The sequence below is a fragment of the Acanthopagrus latus genome, chromosome 16, assembly GCF_904848185.1.
Source record: "Acanthopagrus latus isolate v.2019 chromosome 16, fAcaLat1.1, whole genome shotgun sequence".
In the NCBI taxonomy this organism is placed as follows: domain Eukaryota; kingdom Metazoa; phylum Chordata; class Actinopteri; order Spariformes; family Sparidae; genus Acanthopagrus; species Acanthopagrus latus.
This window is the reverse complement of record NC_051054.1, coordinates 13,925,457-13,942,064: the sequence shown is the minus strand read 5'-3', so window position 1 is coordinate 13,942,064 and position 16,608 is coordinate 13,925,457. Positions and strand designations below refer to the sequence as shown.

Sequence of the window (16,608 nt, the reverse complement as noted above, 5' to 3'; positions counted from 1 at the left end):
ATCCGTTCCTTAAAATTGCTGTTTGCAAGATCACAAAAGTAAATATGTTGTCACTCAGCCGTGGTGGTCCAACTATAAGTGCAGACATTTTGAGATACCTCTGTAGCTGACTTTAATTTGTTATGCTGCTCAAAACATTAATGTAAATCTGGAACACAATCGATTTGTCATTTTGGTTAACTAAGCCTTTAAAAGAACTACTGTCCATGACACTGGCACTTCTTCCATCAGAGGTGCTGCTGGACCCATGCCGGACGTGGTGCCCTTCCTCGACCTGCCAGGCTGTGTGCCAACTGAAGGAGGCAGATTCTCCGGCGCTGCCCCAGCTGGTCCAGTGCGCCGTCTGTGCCCTCGAGTTCTGCTCAGCCTGCAAGGCCAACTGGCACCCCGGGCAGGCCTGCCAGGAAAACAACCTGCCCATTACCTCCTTCCTACCAGGAGAAAACAGGTACCTCCTTTTTGTGTGTTCATTCCTTTATGATAGAAAGTTATGGTACATTTCAAATGGTTGTTCTCTCAATTTCTCTCCCATCTTATGAGATTTATTCATACATAAGTGATCCAAGAAATGTTCAATATGTAAGAGTTTTTCTTAAGAACAGAGATGATCTAAATGTCAAGAACAGATATTTGATGTTATGTTGTGGATATATCATGTTGCAGAGATATCGATTTTAAAGATATCGAAGTTAGCATGCTAACAAGCTAGCTAGAGAGCTCCCGGTCTGGCTCACTAGATGCAAAGCTAAACAAGCTAAAAAGCTAGCGACTACAGTTAGCATTATTTGTTTTGTGTGATTGCGATTTTGTGAAGTGTTTTAAAAGGTGACCAATTCTCACAGATGGCACCTTTTTAAACGCCTTGTACGACGTAAGTACCCAGTCCAATAAAAAAGTTATCTGCACTTTAATTGTACTACATCAGCTGCAGAAGAAATCCCTGAATCCCCTGAAAATTTAATGCATTAATCAGAACCTGTGCGTAAGTCCAAACGCTATATTCACCTGACTTGAATTCAGAACCACAAGTTGTCAATATACAGTGGTGTTCGTTCAGCGCGTCCTTAAATATATCCTAACAGCCGGTCTGGCTGGCAGGTTTTTTTGCTGCCACCGCTCAGTTGAGCGTGAGCCAGGGCTCGAGCACAAAGTAATAGGCGGATATAAAACAAATCTGCTGAAACTAAACTGCAGTAAAGAAGGCTGGGATGGGTCTATTATTCATTTTAAGGATACAGGATCTGACTGTGAGGGCAGAGGAAGGCCGCCCGGAGACGTATGCAGCTGACCCATTTTCGCCGAGATATCCTCTTACTCGGGCAAACGTCATTAGCTCCACGGAGCCTTCCTCTGTCTGCACAGGTTAGGGACCAAGCTCAGAGGCCAGAGTGGAGGGTGGGAGAGAGGATTAACAGGTCAACTCTTAGTCATAAGAAGAGCCTCTGTGTTTGACCCACACTTGTTCACCGCAAGGATGTCTGTAAAAGCTACAATCTTACACGCCAATCGTTTGATTATTGCTTTGAGGAGGATGACAGGACTGCTAGAAATGAACAGGCTTGTTTGCTGTCACAGGACAATACCCCGAGTGACGGCTTACCTGCCCGCCTCCGCATTTCAGGAGTCAGCACTTCTACTGAAACAGGAGAAATGGATCCAGAGGAACTGACACCAACAGGAGGGGAAGAATGAGAGCGTGGGAGGGAGTTCAGTGCCATTTAGTGGCTGTTGGTTTTTTCAGAAAGAGAAAACTCTCAGCTGTCTCACACAACCCTGTTACACCAGTGATTGTAAATATTGATCGCCGCATTAGGGCAGTCTCATCCCTGGCACGTCTCGCGGAGTTAATATTGAGTGATTTTTTATTTTTACACGATGTTTGGATTCAAGCTCCTGTGTGTGTGTGTCTCTCTCTCTCCTTTTTCCAGCTCTTTCTATAAGAACGAAGAGGATGACGCACCGATCAAGCGCTGTCCAAAATGTAAAGTTTACATCGAGAGGGACGAGGGCTGCGCACAGATGATGTGCAAGAACTGCAAACACGCCTTCTGCTGGTACTGTCTGGAGTCCCTGGATGTGAGTCAAGTCTTAATTATAGTTTGTTTATTCCACCATATTAAAGCCCATAGACAATGTCATTATTGTGTGTTATAACTTATCTTTACCCACTTAGTTATTATATCCACATTCCTGATGGTTATTTATCATCTCATTGTGTTGATATTTGAGTGACGCTGAGATCGAAAAGTGACCGAGGGTATGTCAGTGGCTGCTCAGTGGCATGTACCGATCCCTGGACTGGTATACCGGTCCTTGCAATGGTATGCCGCTGTTGGATGGGTACCGTTGACCAATTGATAGCAGAAAGTTTGAGTCAACCAACCAAACAATACTTCCTGACAGGTTTACTTTATCAGGGAAACAAAATAATGCAGTACTTAATCGAAGTGTTGCAGGACATTAACCATTATGGCATATTATGCATCACAAGTTTTACCATTTACTTTTTTATTTCTGGCTTATTGTGATAAGAACATGTTGATCCAGCGTATTAGCCTTTGGGCATTGATAGACCAACTGATCCAGTGGTATAAGCCTTCAGGTATTATACTGGCTAATTGTGGATATACATCCATTTGATTGATTCATCTTTTTCTTTATTTGCAGCTTCATCTGGTCACTCAAAAAACAGGGAACATGATACGTAATATGCCACAATGGTTGAGGTTCTGTGATGTAGATTTTATATGACGCACTGCATTATTGTGTTCTCTTGATGAAGAAAACCTGACAGTGTTGTTTGGTTGGCTCAAAGTTTCTGCTTTCGATTAGTCAGACTGACTACGGTGGCTGGGCTAAAATAAGCCATGTTAGCTAAGGCTAGCTTTTTCATTAGCTTTGAGTAGTTTATAACAGTCTTTCAACAGAATAACAGTGGTATACCACTGCAAAGATCAGTATACCAGTCCAGGAGTCGGTATATGCCACTGAGCAGCAATTGACATACCTTCAGCCACTTTTCTAACTCGGCTCTGCTGTGGTATTTTGCAAAAGTACCAACAGTCATCCCTACAATATTGTTGCAATATCGATATTAAGGTATTTGGTAAAGAATCTCTTGATACTTGATTTTGCCACCCAGTTGTAGCAATTATAAGATACTTTTAAATCTGGGTACACAAAGACAAACAACTGATGTTCTGATGTTTTCAGTTTGAAATGGAAAGTCAAATCAAATTGTGGATTAGGAGAATCACCACACCCCCCATCTTATTTTAATCCTACAGATATTGCAATGTCATTTTGAGGCCATATTGCCCAGCGTTAGCAAGACTTTGGTGCCCCCCGGCTCTAAAAATCTCCACTGTTCAATATTGTAATACCGTGTTTCCACACTAATAATCCTGACTGTAGTCATCATTTATCTTCCTGTGACAGCAGTAGCTTTCACTATCAGGAAATTGTAGCTTAACCTTGGTGCTGATAAGAAAGGAATAAGATGTGTTCGTTTTGGGTCTTGCGTCTTATGTAATCTTAATTGCACACGGACAGATGAGCGTCTCACGCAGGTCATTTAAAAATCAATTTTTCTCAGAGTGGCTTGTCTGTCTTTCGGACTGCTAATGGTCAATCTTTATCTGAACTGTGTTTGTGTGTGACAGGATGACTTTCTCCTGATCCACTATGATAAAGGACCCTGTCGAAACAAACTGGGCCACTCCAGGGCGTCTGTTATCTGGCACAGAACACAGGTGAGAAGCCCATCTTCCTCTCCCCCCTTCACCCACCCTGCAGCATGTGGACATACACGTGCTCCCTGCCTCTTTCTCTCTTTCTGCCTCACACACTCGCACTCAGCGGCGGGCCTGTATTATCTTGACAGCACAATAGCGAAAGGACAGCTTGATCCGCGTGCAGCGACAAGTGTCTGGTGGTCAGTGTCCTGCTGTTTCCAACTAAGCCTATTATGTACACCTTTCAGTTTGAGGGGCAAAAAAAAGGTTTACATAACCAAGGTCCTTCTTTACTATAGGTAACCACATGAAATGATGGATTACACACAAAGGATTGGATATTACATGTGATTTGCCGCATGTGAATGGCAGATTAAACACGACGGATTAGATATGACATGAAATTTCCCACATGTGACGCCGTGTTTCAAGTCTACGATAGAGTTCGACCGTCGTTCTGCTTCCAAATTTCTCTCCAGTACCTCTGTGCATGGGGTGCTGCGTGTCTTTTGTCTAATGTACTTGTTATTTTATCAACATTAGCATGCACACTGGCATCTGTTGCCCAGTGGGGCAGGCTGAGTCATATGATTACAGTTGAGCTGATGGAAGCCAGCTATAGCTTCACCGCTCTGTGTGTGTGTCTCTCTTTGCTCTCCTCATTTCACCCCCCAATCGCTCCGTCTCGTCTAAAAAGCCTCCCCTCATAAATACAAGATGTGCCGGGGCTAACCTATCCTGCAGAAAAACATCATCTCGCCCAGCCTGTATCTGACGACATGGGAGGGGCTATGTTTCCACACAAGATTCATACCATTAGTTAGAAGGAAGGTCACGTCTTAAACATGTGGGCATCACTATGGTAGGTTAATCACAGATGCTCTATCTACAGTATACCAGCTGTAAGGAGGATGATAATATCTTCCTAAGTAACAGGCAGAAACCTGTTTGCTGATGAGACCCTCAAACTGATGTCTTTTCCTCCTCAAAATGTGAGGAAAAGCGGTTGTGCTATTATAAGTCACTGTTGCATGTGACTTCATGTTATGTATTCCATTTTGTGGCACTGAACCTGCTGGTGTCTGGCTCCCCCATGTGGTGAAAACACAGACCTGCCAGGATTGTAACAGGAAGGAAGGAAATGAACATCAGAAACATCAACTGTTCATTTTCTGTTTTTACCTCAAAACAGCACTGAAGGGAAAGTAACTGTAGGCCATCCTGGACGTGAGCACCGCTCTGGTTCCCCCTGCAAAAAGCCAAAAGGATTTTGGATTATTAATAGCGTTTTTTTTTAATTTTTTTATTATAGAAATATTTTAATAGCTAACATTCCTTTTTCAGAAGATTTAATGTTCACTCATCAACTGTCCATCAATGTCTTTCCTGCTGTTGATGCTAGAAAAAAAAGTATGTCTTTTTTTTTTTTTTTTACAATCCAGTCAATCTGTCAGTTGATCTAACAATTATGGCAAATAGGACGTGAGAGATTTCTAGCAAGACTTTAACTGCACAACACAAATACTGCAGATTTCGTGTTCAAACAATAACAAACAGTACACTTGTAGGAATGTGTAAAACCCTGCCAAGATCTTCTTTGGGCGCTGCCAACATCTTGTATATCATCCTTTCAGACATGACTATCATAGCTGAGTCTAATTCCCCAGTCGGTTTATTTGCCTCTATTGCATTGAATCCAAAAAGTCTAACTGCATTCCCTCCTTTGTACTCCACAGCATACTGTAGTAATAGTTTCTTGAAATTGTTCCTTTCCATTGCATTAGATTGCAGGTGTACACAAAAATAGGGTAAGTGATGGACAAATCCACACAAACACAAAAGAAAGCACCTGCGCGTGAGTATAGGGAGAGGAGAAAACCAAGCTGTGATTCATTTATCTGTGTGGAAGTTATTCCCTAAATTGCTTATCTGCTGGCAAAACACAGCTCTCTGAAGCAACTGTACAGGAGAGGGTTTGTTGTTTTGAGTCAGTGTGCCATCTGCAGGCCAATGTGTGGTATTGCAATTGTTTGGGGGGGATTTAAAGCGTGCAGTTGTGAAACAGTGAGATTAACAAACTGAATGACCACTGCCATCCTTTCTATGACTCTACAGGATGTCAAATTTTCACTATCACAAAAGCGCGTCACCAAAAAAGCCAACTGTGTAATCCTCAAACAACTCCAAATAGATGAAAGATAAAAAATATAATAAAATAGGAAAAGTTGAATAATACTGAAATTTGATGAAACAAATACTTAGTATAAGTATACTAAGGTTAATTAAAACATGACTTAATCCAATCCTCACATGTGCGTTATGTATAAGAGTGCTATATTTAAACTAACCTTATTTCCCCCGGATGTCTCCCTGCAGGTGGTCGGGATCTTCGCTGGCTTCGGCCTGCTCCTGCTCGTTGCCTCCCCCTTCCTTCTCCTGGCCACTCCCATCGTCCTCTGCTGCAAGTGCAAGTGCAGCAAAGGCGACGACGACCCCTTGCCAACCTAAACATGCCAATCGGAGAGCGGAGCGGAGAGCCACTCCGAGGATGGGCCATCCTATTTTTTCCTTTTTCACCCCTTTATACGTTCTCTTCCTCCCACCAGCTTTGAGCGCTTTCATATTTTTTTGGGCTGAAAACGTGCACCAGCCCCCGGGCCGCTTCGGGATCCATCGCTCTGCATGAGAGAGAGGCATGGCAGGAAAAGCGACCCTACACCTTGGCCTGAAGAGAGGTGCAGGGTTAAAGGGCAGAGGAGGTCAGACTCGGACTATGGACCGCAGTGTCCATGAGACGTTGGTTGGTTTGGGAACGTGGAGGAAGTCTGGGCCGTGTCAAGCGGTCCTCAGTCGTGGGTTTACCGTGGTGTGGTATTGTGGCGTGTCATTACGAACAAAGGAAAGATCAAAGTGAAGAAATGCTTTTCTCTTGTATGGGACAGTATCATGCAGGAGCCATCTTTTTAGAAAGAACTTCAACTTTATCGCTCTGTTTTGTCAGTTTGTCGTATGCAACAAAAGCTTTTTTTTTCTCCCCCCGCACCGCCGCCACACTCGATGTAGCTCTACAGATTCAGTCCGTAGCATTAGAGTCACACCACGCATGTTTGGTGTTCACTCGATCTGCACACAGAGCGTGATTCCTACATCACGCTCCCGGCTGAGGTAGAGACAGGAGGCTGTCGCCGCTCTCAACATGTACAGCACGTCCTCTTGATGATGTCAATGTTTTATAACCTGTTGCTTTTAATAGAACTGTGCTCAGAGTAGTGTCTATGTGTTGTACTTTTTGAGTGTTTTCCAAACTGTAAGGTACACTTATTGTAGGGGATTGCCACTCAAATCGAAAAAAATACACCTATTTTCTAAGTTTTGATCGACCTTTAGCTTCTGTTTTATACCCAAATTGGGTTTTTGTTTCCCACTTCTGTTGCCATCTCTCCTTTTCATTCTCTTTGACATTGGAGTCATCTTTGTTAGAGGGGGAGAGGCGGTGTTTCAGGACAGATTTTTTATTATCTGCGATCCTGAGACATCCCAATTTGAGTGGCGCTCCCCTTTAAGTTCAGCAGTAATGTAAAGTCTGTCAGAAGACTTTGTATCCACATGTTGTGGAACCATTTTATTACTATGGTAAAAGCGATGTCACTCCCGTAATTTTTTCAGTCTCCAGGTGGTGGTGTAGCCAAATAGAAATGAATAGCCTTAAAATTGAGAATAGCCAAAATCAGGCATTTCCCCCCGTGCATTAAAAAGAGTTAAAAGTTGAATCCAAATAATCCCAGGGAAAGCATGTTCAACAGCATCAGTCAATGAAGCCCTTTATATATTCAGATGATTCTATGATGTCATCCATATGCCACACTGTTAATAGCCATAATGTGGGGAAGAAAAAGAAACTGTCCTAAACTGATGTTTTGTGCGACCTGGGGCCTGTATTAACTGAGCCTTCTCAGAGCAGGAGAGCCGATCGACATCCAACCCGACCGTCACAAACCACCTGAAGCTCAAAGTTGGATCAGACCCCCCCCCCCTTCTTCTGAGACCTAACAAATACCCGCTAGTTCCAAATTGCAAACTTGCATACGTTAGTGGTCTGAGTGTCGGTGTTCTGTTTTGTTGGCGGGTCAGACCTCCAACGACAAGCAGCTATTCCTCGCAGGGACGTCAGAAAAAAAAAAAGCTTATAGTACAAATATAAAAAGAATGTCACAATTTTTTGGGGCACATAATTACGAAGCTGCTCTCTATTATATCACTTTATCTATGCAAGTTTGTACATTACCGTTCTTAAAAGGCTATCGATTGGTCATAATCAGTTGTGTGTCTTGGTTAGGTTCATATAGTGGAAGTTGCTGAATGTCAGCATACATGAGCATATCATGGTCTGGTAACACTTTAGATCAGCGAACACATGGTGCCTAATAGCATGTATATAAGTAGCACATTGGCTCTTCATTAGCCACTATAGAGCGCTTATTATTGCCTCATTCTGCATGACCAGATTCTTAAACTATGACTACTAGTAGACACTGACACTTATTAATCTACACAGCTTCTACTTTCACTTTAACATGGGGAAAATAGAGTTAGGAAGAATATAAGTAAAAGCAGTGCTGACCAATGTGAGCACCAGGGACCAAAGTTGAGGGTAAATTTGTTAAAAAAAAAAGTATTTTATTTTTTATTTTCACATAAGATCATAATAATTTCTTTTTACAGTAATGAAAGGAAATTGTACAATTAAGGAAACTCTGGATTATGTATGCCTACCTTTTTACATCTTTTAAAGGGTAGCTCCACCAATTTTACGCAAAGTGTTTTCACAGGTCTTGAGGAGTACTACTGTATGTGAAAGTAAATGGTGGAAAGCTTGTTGTGGCTCCAGAGACTCGCTCAGTGACTATGTTGCATTGTGGGTAATGTAGGCACTAGATTTTTAAAGGAGGAAACGTGCGTGTAATAAAAAGGGGCGATTTCTCTGGTTCTGCTGAATTGATTTTGATCACTTGTCATTCCCCTGGTGCTAACATTACCCAGAATGCAAATCAGCTACTAAGTGACATGTATGGTTGTTCTGCTCAAGACCTCTAAACACTTAAATGTGTGAAATTGGAGGACTTACCCTTTAGCAATGCAGTGGGTCATTTATCTATTTGGACAGTATTATTACTTAGTTTAATTAACAGTTTTGTTTTGTTACATAAGAATAGACAATAACTTAAGTTTTATTAATTAACTGTTCGTGTGGTTTGATCACCTTATAATTCATGACATGTACAACTGCTTCTTTAATGGCTATCAATAAGCAGTGATAGAGTCAGTTAACTACTATTTGCAGTATACAGTCATGGAGAATAAGGCATTAATAACTGTTTTATAATCACAAATAAAGAGCAAATAAACCACGAATGTGCATGCTAATAAGCAATGAGTTAAAAGTTGATGGGTGTCCTTATCTGCGGTGTTACCTATGGTTTTTATTTAATCAGGGAATCATTCAGAAACTAGACATTTCCTTCTCTGTTACGTCTTCTAGTTATAAAGCTTTAAAGTTTAAACTGTATTTCACCATTTTTCTTCATTTTTGTAGGGAATGTCACTTTTTTCGTTTTTTGACAACCCTAGTTAAGTTGGTAAAGGAAAAATGTGAAACCATTTCATTATAAACAAATAGTTCCAGTATGTTTGTCTGTCACATCCATTCGTAGCCATTCTAATGTTTTAAAGAAACTCATTTATTACTGCTTACCTTCCTTCCCTTCTGGTGAAAGTTCCAGTGTCCATGTAGCATTTCATGACAGGTGTTGCTACAGCTACCAAAAAAAAAAAAAGGTGATCAACAGTTAACAACAGTAGCTAACTGAAGCTAAACAGTAGCTGATCATTTGCAACTCACTCCTCTGCTCAGAAATTTAGCTCCGATATTCAGTACGATGAACCTTATTATTAGTAGCCTTACATTTAGAGTTCCTAACCTGTAGCCTGTGTTGCTTTCACTGACTTCATCTACTGTATGAGCATGGTGATTTCATATCAAAGCCAGTCCATTTTCTATATTTAAGGTTTTTGGTGCTTTCCTCCCCCCCAAAAAATGGTTAAATTCCATAAGCTTTTGTTGTTTTTATGACAATCGTGCCAAGCAGATTTTTTTCCTGGAAGGGATGAGGAAACAGAGCTGTCTACTGTATGTGACCATGTATTTGTAACGTATTAACAGTTTTTACAGGGTGGGGAAAAAAAAAAAAGATTTGATTGCTTCTTTATGTAAACGCTGCACTGTATATGAGTTTCATTGTTTTTACTTCTTGATATGATCCGTGATGTGTGTGTGGTATGGTGCCTGCTGTGTTCAATGGAGGAATTCAGTGTCAACTCGATTAGAAAAATGTCAACGCATAACTGTACGAGAGATCGAAACTTTAAGCGGGTTTCGGAAGTTAACGCATCAGGGCTCTGATAACTTATTTCAAATAGTGCAAAATACTCATTTAAACACAAGACATCGGTTATCAAAGTCTTGAGCTTGTCAAAATCAGACTTAAGTTGGACAAATTCACGGCCATTTCCATTTTTTTCTTTCCTTTCTTTTTTCTAAACTTACGTTGGCTGGCACCACTGAACAGGAAGATACTGTATTATGCAACAAACATTCAAAAGGGCCAAACAGCAGACATTACAATCACTGCAGTGACACATTGCATATATATAATATAGCCACTCCAGCAGATGAAACATCAGCACAGGCGTCGGGGGGCAGGACGGTTTCGAAAGGGCTTGCTTCTGAGATTTGGCCCTCCAAATGTGGAAGCAAGAAAAAGTTTCTTTTACAAAAAAAAAAAAAAAGGCTCAAGATCTACTTTGCAACTATTCTACGATCAAGTTTGGTTACAAGCAGCGATTTATATTTTATAACCTGTTGTGTCAAGAGATGAAGCTGCATGATTTTTCTCTGACTTCTACATGTTAAATATTACAATATTGTAGCCTCTAAAAGATCTTTGGAATGGTAGCGTCGTCACTCTATCACCCAGCTGTCTCGTTTTTATTTTTTTCGAGGGTTTTTTTTTCTTTTTTTTCAAGAAAATGTTTTGATGTTCATTCAGCCATATGATATCCAGCGTTGTCGAGCCATCCTCAAGTTCAGCAGGTCGGCTGTGTGTGTCTGTTACTACTTTTGTTGACTTTTTTTTTTAATATATATATGAACGCCTGTGTTACATCATAGTCTGTATTTGCATTATATGTTTTAAGAGCGGGATTCTTCAGGCCTGATCGGTCAGTTAAAAATTCACCTCAGTAAGTGGATTATTGGCAGAGGAAATGTTGACCTCTGTATGTAGGGACAGTTGATACTGTCTCCAGTTTAGGCAGTTGTTGAAAGTTAATTGACCTGGGTGATACAAAGATATAAGCATTGTAAAATGGCATATTCAAATCAGTTCTGTACAACTTAAACTCGGCATCTCAGTATATCTACAGTTCCACTAACACTGTGACACCAGGTATTAAAGGTTGTTGTTTTTTGTGATCCTGCTCTCTTCATTCATTCACGCCAGTGTACCAAAATAATTTTGCATTTCTAACATACAGTGAAGCAAATGTACTCAAGTATTGTATTTAAGTACAATTTTGAGGTACTTTACTTGAGTATTTCCATTCCAAATATTGTGCTTTACATTCACTACATATATTTGACAACTTTAGTTACTAGTTACTTTTCAGATTACATAAATGAATGTATTTAATTGGCAGTCAGAAAAATAAGTAAATAAAGAAACCAAAGAAAACAAACTGTTTATGAGGAACAATGCTGAATATTGGATTTGATAATCAGGCAGGTAATCAGTCAACCCATAGTTTACAATGTTCATTTGAGTTTATGTAGTTTGTTTAGGTATAAATATATCTGATTAAAAATTCTTCCCAAAAACTACATAACGCACCTTTAAGACTTTGTCGCAGCTAGTCAGTTTTTACTGTTACCACAGTCATTTTAACACGATATCTGTTCTTGTACTAGAGTGTGACTCTTGGGTGCTGTAAAACAGCACAAGCATACCATGAAGAAGACTTGTGGCTCTTCTGGCTGTGAAATGGCTCCCTCTGGTGTTGAAAGTGTGGAGCTCTCCTTCTCGACTAACAAGGAGACCTAACACAATCTAGCACAAAAAGACATGCATTAAACATTGATCAACAGATAAACAAGGGATAGGAATTTCTATATTGGTATATTTGCTCTAATATATTTTAATTTTCAAAATCAATAACATTTTTTTTTTCCAAAAAGAACTAAATCACCAAGTTATCCATCCTCCACAAATTATTAGTATTTTAATGGAGATAATCACGAAAAAATAGCAACAAGCAAAACAATGACCAAGTGTTAAAGTCGCAGTCACAATGGTGTGTGATATTTTATCATTTTTAAATCGCTCTCACCTTCCTACATGGGCGGCCTAATATCTTGAGTCACACAATAACTTTATTTAATTTCGTCTTTTGAAGGGGGCGTTAATCATTTTCTTCTCCAAACAATGAACTATTGTACAAAAATACTCTTTCTAGTCTTTGTTCTGCTTGCATCAAGCGCCTTTCCCTCGTATTCACGGCAGCTCTGTTCAATTGCAGCTCTGTCTGTACATCAGACATGTGTCAGCCTTTTGTTAAGGTCTGCCAAAGAACAGGTTGTTCTCTCCCTCTCTCTGCCTTTGTGTCTATTTCCTGCCAGATGCTGGATTGGGAGCATTAACAAGACAACCCTGAAAATGAAAGTGCAAACGCTCGGTGATACATCATCCCTCACCAGCTGTTCTCTGTTTGGAAGTCGCTCCACCAATCACTGGGCAGGACCACAGGAAGTTGCCATCTGTGGGCATCCTGGTGACAGAGTTTGTGGATGGGCGTTGAAGCTGATGTGTTATCTGGAGCAAATGAAGTATGATACGGGCAGAGAGAGCAGGAGGAGGAGGAGGAGGTGGAGGTGGTAGGGGGTGGTGGAGAGATGGACAGAGAGACGGGGAGGAGTGTATCACCTGGAGGACAAAAGGCTGAACCTCAGAGAAACAGGAAACGGAGAGCCAAGCTCCACCGCTGAGCGGGAGGGGTGGATGAAAAGAGAGGAGACAAGGCCTTTGCACCTGCTCTGTATAGAACACAAGGTTCTGCTATCACACGTGTGCTGGCTGCAGGCCGATCGGGCCGCTCTGCTCTGGCTTTACCTTCCAGCGCCTCGCTGCCAAGTCCTCCTCCTGCTCCACAGCATCCCCTCCTCTGCTGCTCCGCACCTACGAACCAACCGGCAAACTCTTAACCTTTCAGCCTTCACAGTAAAGCATACTTATGACACCTCACCGCTGGGTGCCTGTCGACAAAGACAGATGTCTCCTTTTCACTTTTTTGAGTCCTGAAGAGAAAAAAAAAACTATCTAATGTTTCACAAGAAGCAGGTGAACAAGTGGAGCAAGATTTGTTTTAGCATGTCCTAACTGAGTAATCATCTCACAATCTCAGGTCTGTAACAGTTTGTCAGACGTAATGTAAGTGCTGACAACGAATGACACTCCTTACATCATTACAATGTTATGTGTTCAATGCTCATATCTTGAAGGAAACGTGTAACGCAGTGATGCTAAGCTCTCACTGAAGTTACATAGCGCAGAAACAGGTGATGGTGGGCAGAGTGGCTGAGACAGAGACACAATTCACAAATTATTATGTCCTGTCCCAAAAAGGTTTACTTTGTGCAAACTAAAAATACTTGTTTGAAACCACTAATAAGGTAGATAAGCAAATGTTAAAGGTCTGAGAATTGCCATTTTCCTATCAGGGTATGAGTTATGATAGACTAAGCTTTGGCCTTGTTATCTGCCGTGTGTAGTCTTACACCGTCGATGGGTAAGTGCTTCTGCTTCATCATAGTTAACAACGCTTGTTAGTATGGTCTGTGATGTTCCTTCCATGACCACGAATCAGTCTTTCTCACTACCCACGGGAATTCAGAATTCCCATGAGCACTACGGTATAGCAGAAGGCCATTATGTAGCTGCGTTGTAAGTAATATTGTGATTGGCTCGAGGTTTATGGTAAGTCTGCTTGCCAGAAGAGGGAACTAGAGTGCTGAAAAACAGCGCAGCCCGTTTGTCAACAATGATGCACACTCTTACTTCTTGATGCATCAAATGCTGAGGTGAAATGCTGAGGGGCAAAAACACTGGCCGGAGCCTTTTGCAGTTCGAGGCCACTTTCGCAAAGGCTTGCCACAACATTTCAAAGCAGCTGGGGTCAAACGGATCAGGGATTGCTTTCTGTACGTGTCACTGAGGGCAAGAAGCAAGTCTCCACAGCAGTATGAAGCCATACGTACTGTTTTCTGTTCCGCTGAGCATTGATGCCCATTCTACGGGGTCTCTCCTCAGTCCTGACATGTCACGCTGACTGGCAGCAATAAGCCCTGCAGAGCGGCGAACCCGAGTAAACACGCCTTGACATGACGAGCCGGGAGTCCTCTGCTAGCTCTCCGTGGGGGTTAATGACGGGCGTGTAGATTGGCTCATAGGTTGCGCACACACACAAGTACACAGGGCTCTAATTGTGACCAGGGGCCATTGTACATCAACCGGTGACTGACATAAGATGACAGGGTCCCGCCTCTCATCTTATTTCATCCCAGTGTGTGGTTGTGCCGCTCATTGTCCCTTAAGCCCGCGACACCTATTAGCTCTCATTAGCTTCCCGTGGTTTGGCGAGGCAAGGCGCTGACCTGTCACATCGACCACAAAAGGATGTACAGTTTTCTTTTTTGTTGATGTTGCTCTAACAACCAGTTGCTGGCAAACGGTTGTCAGCAGCGACACAGAAAACACCAGTGGATTGTAGCAGTATAAGAGCAAGATTTCATCTAATTGAAGGAATAGTTTGCACAGTGCATTTTGTTTTCTTGCAGAGTTGGATGAGAGGAGCTATGGGCTGAATCACTGTGAGGGGAGAAAACCGGCCATCGGTTCCCATTGTGGAGATGTGTCAGATCTGTAGACTGTAGCTGCGGCTGTAATTTTTAAAGATATGTAGTATCAAGGTGCAATCTCGTGCTTCTGCTGCGCTGATTTATGTACTGTGTTGCTTTGCTAGCATCTTTGATAAATCGACGCAACAGCAACAACTAGATGCTTGCTCAGGGTGAACTCAAGCTGTCCTTTTGTCTAATCTGTTGCGTGTGCTAACTTTCATTAGAAAGATGTACATTTTAATTATATATGTTTTTTGTACCTTTTCATGGATTTATTGATAGGACAGCACTGAGAGGTGACACGGGATGAGAAAGAGGGGGGTGACACACAGCAAAGGGCCACAGGTTGGACTCAAACTCAGGGCCACTGCAGCAAAGACACACATTGTGACTCAGTTGTTTAATTCTTAAATCGTGGTTACTCCCTATTTGCTCCATGTAGCTGTTCATAGGTTGGCAATTCTTACATATTGCACCTTTAATAGTTCATATTTTTTTTAAATTAAAACAAATTGTCTTCCTATTAAACTGTGTTTTATAATTTACGCTGTTAAAACTCCTGCAGGTCCAATCCAGTAAATCACCATAAATCTGTCTCTCTGTGTTGATTTACATGAGGCTCTCGCACGAGGACCTGACTGTGTCGACGACTGGTTGAGCCGCATACCCTCCCCTTCATGTGTCATCACTCACACCTCCTCCTCTGCCTTCCTCCTTTTACAGTCAGTTTTGATTGATTTACCCTCTTTCTATGCTGCGCACCTTAATAAAAGTCGTCTACCTCATCCCGCATCTTCCTCCTCAACCCTCCTGCTCCACTTGCCCCCCCCCCTTTTCTACTCGATTTTTATCTGGGAGAAGTTTGCCTGGGGTCATTCACCTGAGCCTCCTCACCTGGCCGCTGACGGGCCTGTTGGGACGGCAGGCCTGGCTGGTGAGGATGGAGGTTGTCGAGGGGGCCGTGGGGGGAAGTAGCAAACTCTGTTTTCTGTCATGGCGACATACCTGAGAGCAGCGGGGACCTTAGGGATTTAGATAGAGCGCGTAGTCAAATACAAACCGGTTTGAGCTGGTTAGCGTATTGCCAGGTGTAAAGTGAACTGTAGGGAAATCATTCAAAGAAATGTTTTAGAGCGCTGGTTACATTTGTTTCAGCAAGAAACTTATTTTCTCTTCGTGCAGCTCATAAATCGATTTTTTTAAAATACCCGAGGCTACAGAAGGAAAGAAAAAAAAACATTTTTCATCTGTGGATTTAACACAAAGTTTGCAAAATGGAGCTGGATCAATTTCCAGCCCACCGCTCTTTATGTAACGTCAGTCGTGTCTTTTTAGTCACTGGCAGCTGACGTGCGTTTGATTAGTGAAACTGGAACCATCAGCTACCAGAGATGACGTACTGTACTGGGCCCCTGCTGCACCTACCACTACCACAGCTCCCAGCCATGCACCTGTTCCCTCAGCCTGCTCCCTCTCTCATTCTCATGTTCTCTCTCTCTCTCTCTCACACACACACACACACACACACACACACGTCTGCGCCTGTGGTTTTCAACTTGGCTTTTTCTCATTAAAGACTCAGTGAAATTTGACAGCTTTTGACAGCGGAGGTTTCCACATAGATCCTGCCATGGTGACAGATATCCGACAGCTTGATGATAACTGCTGCCTTATGGCAGAAGCACAGGTGTCCCTCATGGCTGATGACAATAGGCAGCTCTGAGTGATGGACGGGTTTGATGAAAAGTTACAGAGCTGGAACAAGTGCGCATGCTGGGACAAAAACGGGAAAGAGATTGTGAACTTGTGTGAGGCCTCTGTGAGACCGGCTCCTCGACAAGAGTGGAGTGGCGAGAGTTTTAGTGG

The 16,608-nt window shown here is 42.2% G+C and overlaps 1 protein-coding gene and 2 long non-coding RNA genes across 5 annotated transcripts in view; 1 reads left to right on the top strand and 2 right to left on the bottom strand.

Annotated features, from left to right (window-relative positions):
* rnf144aa (ring finger protein 144aa) overlaps positions 1 to 11,265 on the top strand; it is a 31,851-nt gene extending 20,586 nt beyond the window's left edge. Inside the window, exons 5-8 of the mRNA XM_037125137.1 lie at positions 232 to 448; positions 1,929 to 2,076; positions 3,663 to 3,752; positions 6,111 to 11,265. Of these exons, the coding sequence (XP_036981032.1) occupies positions 232 to 448; positions 1,929 to 2,076; positions 3,663 to 3,752; positions 6,111 to 6,242 (587 nt within the window). The 3' untranslated portion in view covers positions 6,243 to 11,265. The remainder of the gene's footprint in view (positions 1 to 231; positions 449 to 1,928; positions 2,077 to 3,662; positions 3,753 to 6,110) is intronic.
* LOC119034295 lies at positions 295 to 6,221 on the bottom strand. Its single transcript, XR_005079527.1, has 3 exons — positions 6,083 to 6,221; positions 4,917 to 4,983; positions 295 to 431 (listed from the first exon to the last, which is right to left on the bottom strand). It is a non-coding gene; the product is annotated as an uncharacterized LOC119034295 (long non-coding RNA).
* The window catches only part of LOC119034294, a 164,002-nt gene continuing 155,258 nt past the window's right edge, over positions 7,865 to 16,608 (bottom strand). For all 3 annotated transcript variants that reach the window (XR_005079525.1, XR_005079524.1, XR_005079526.1), the window contains 3 exons: positions 12,541 to 13,021; positions 11,797 to 11,896; positions 7,865 to 9,550 (listed from right to left, as the gene is read on the bottom strand). This is a non-coding gene — a long non-coding RNA (uncharacterized LOC119034294). The remainder of the gene's footprint in view (positions 9,551 to 11,796; positions 11,897 to 12,540; positions 13,022 to 16,608) is intronic.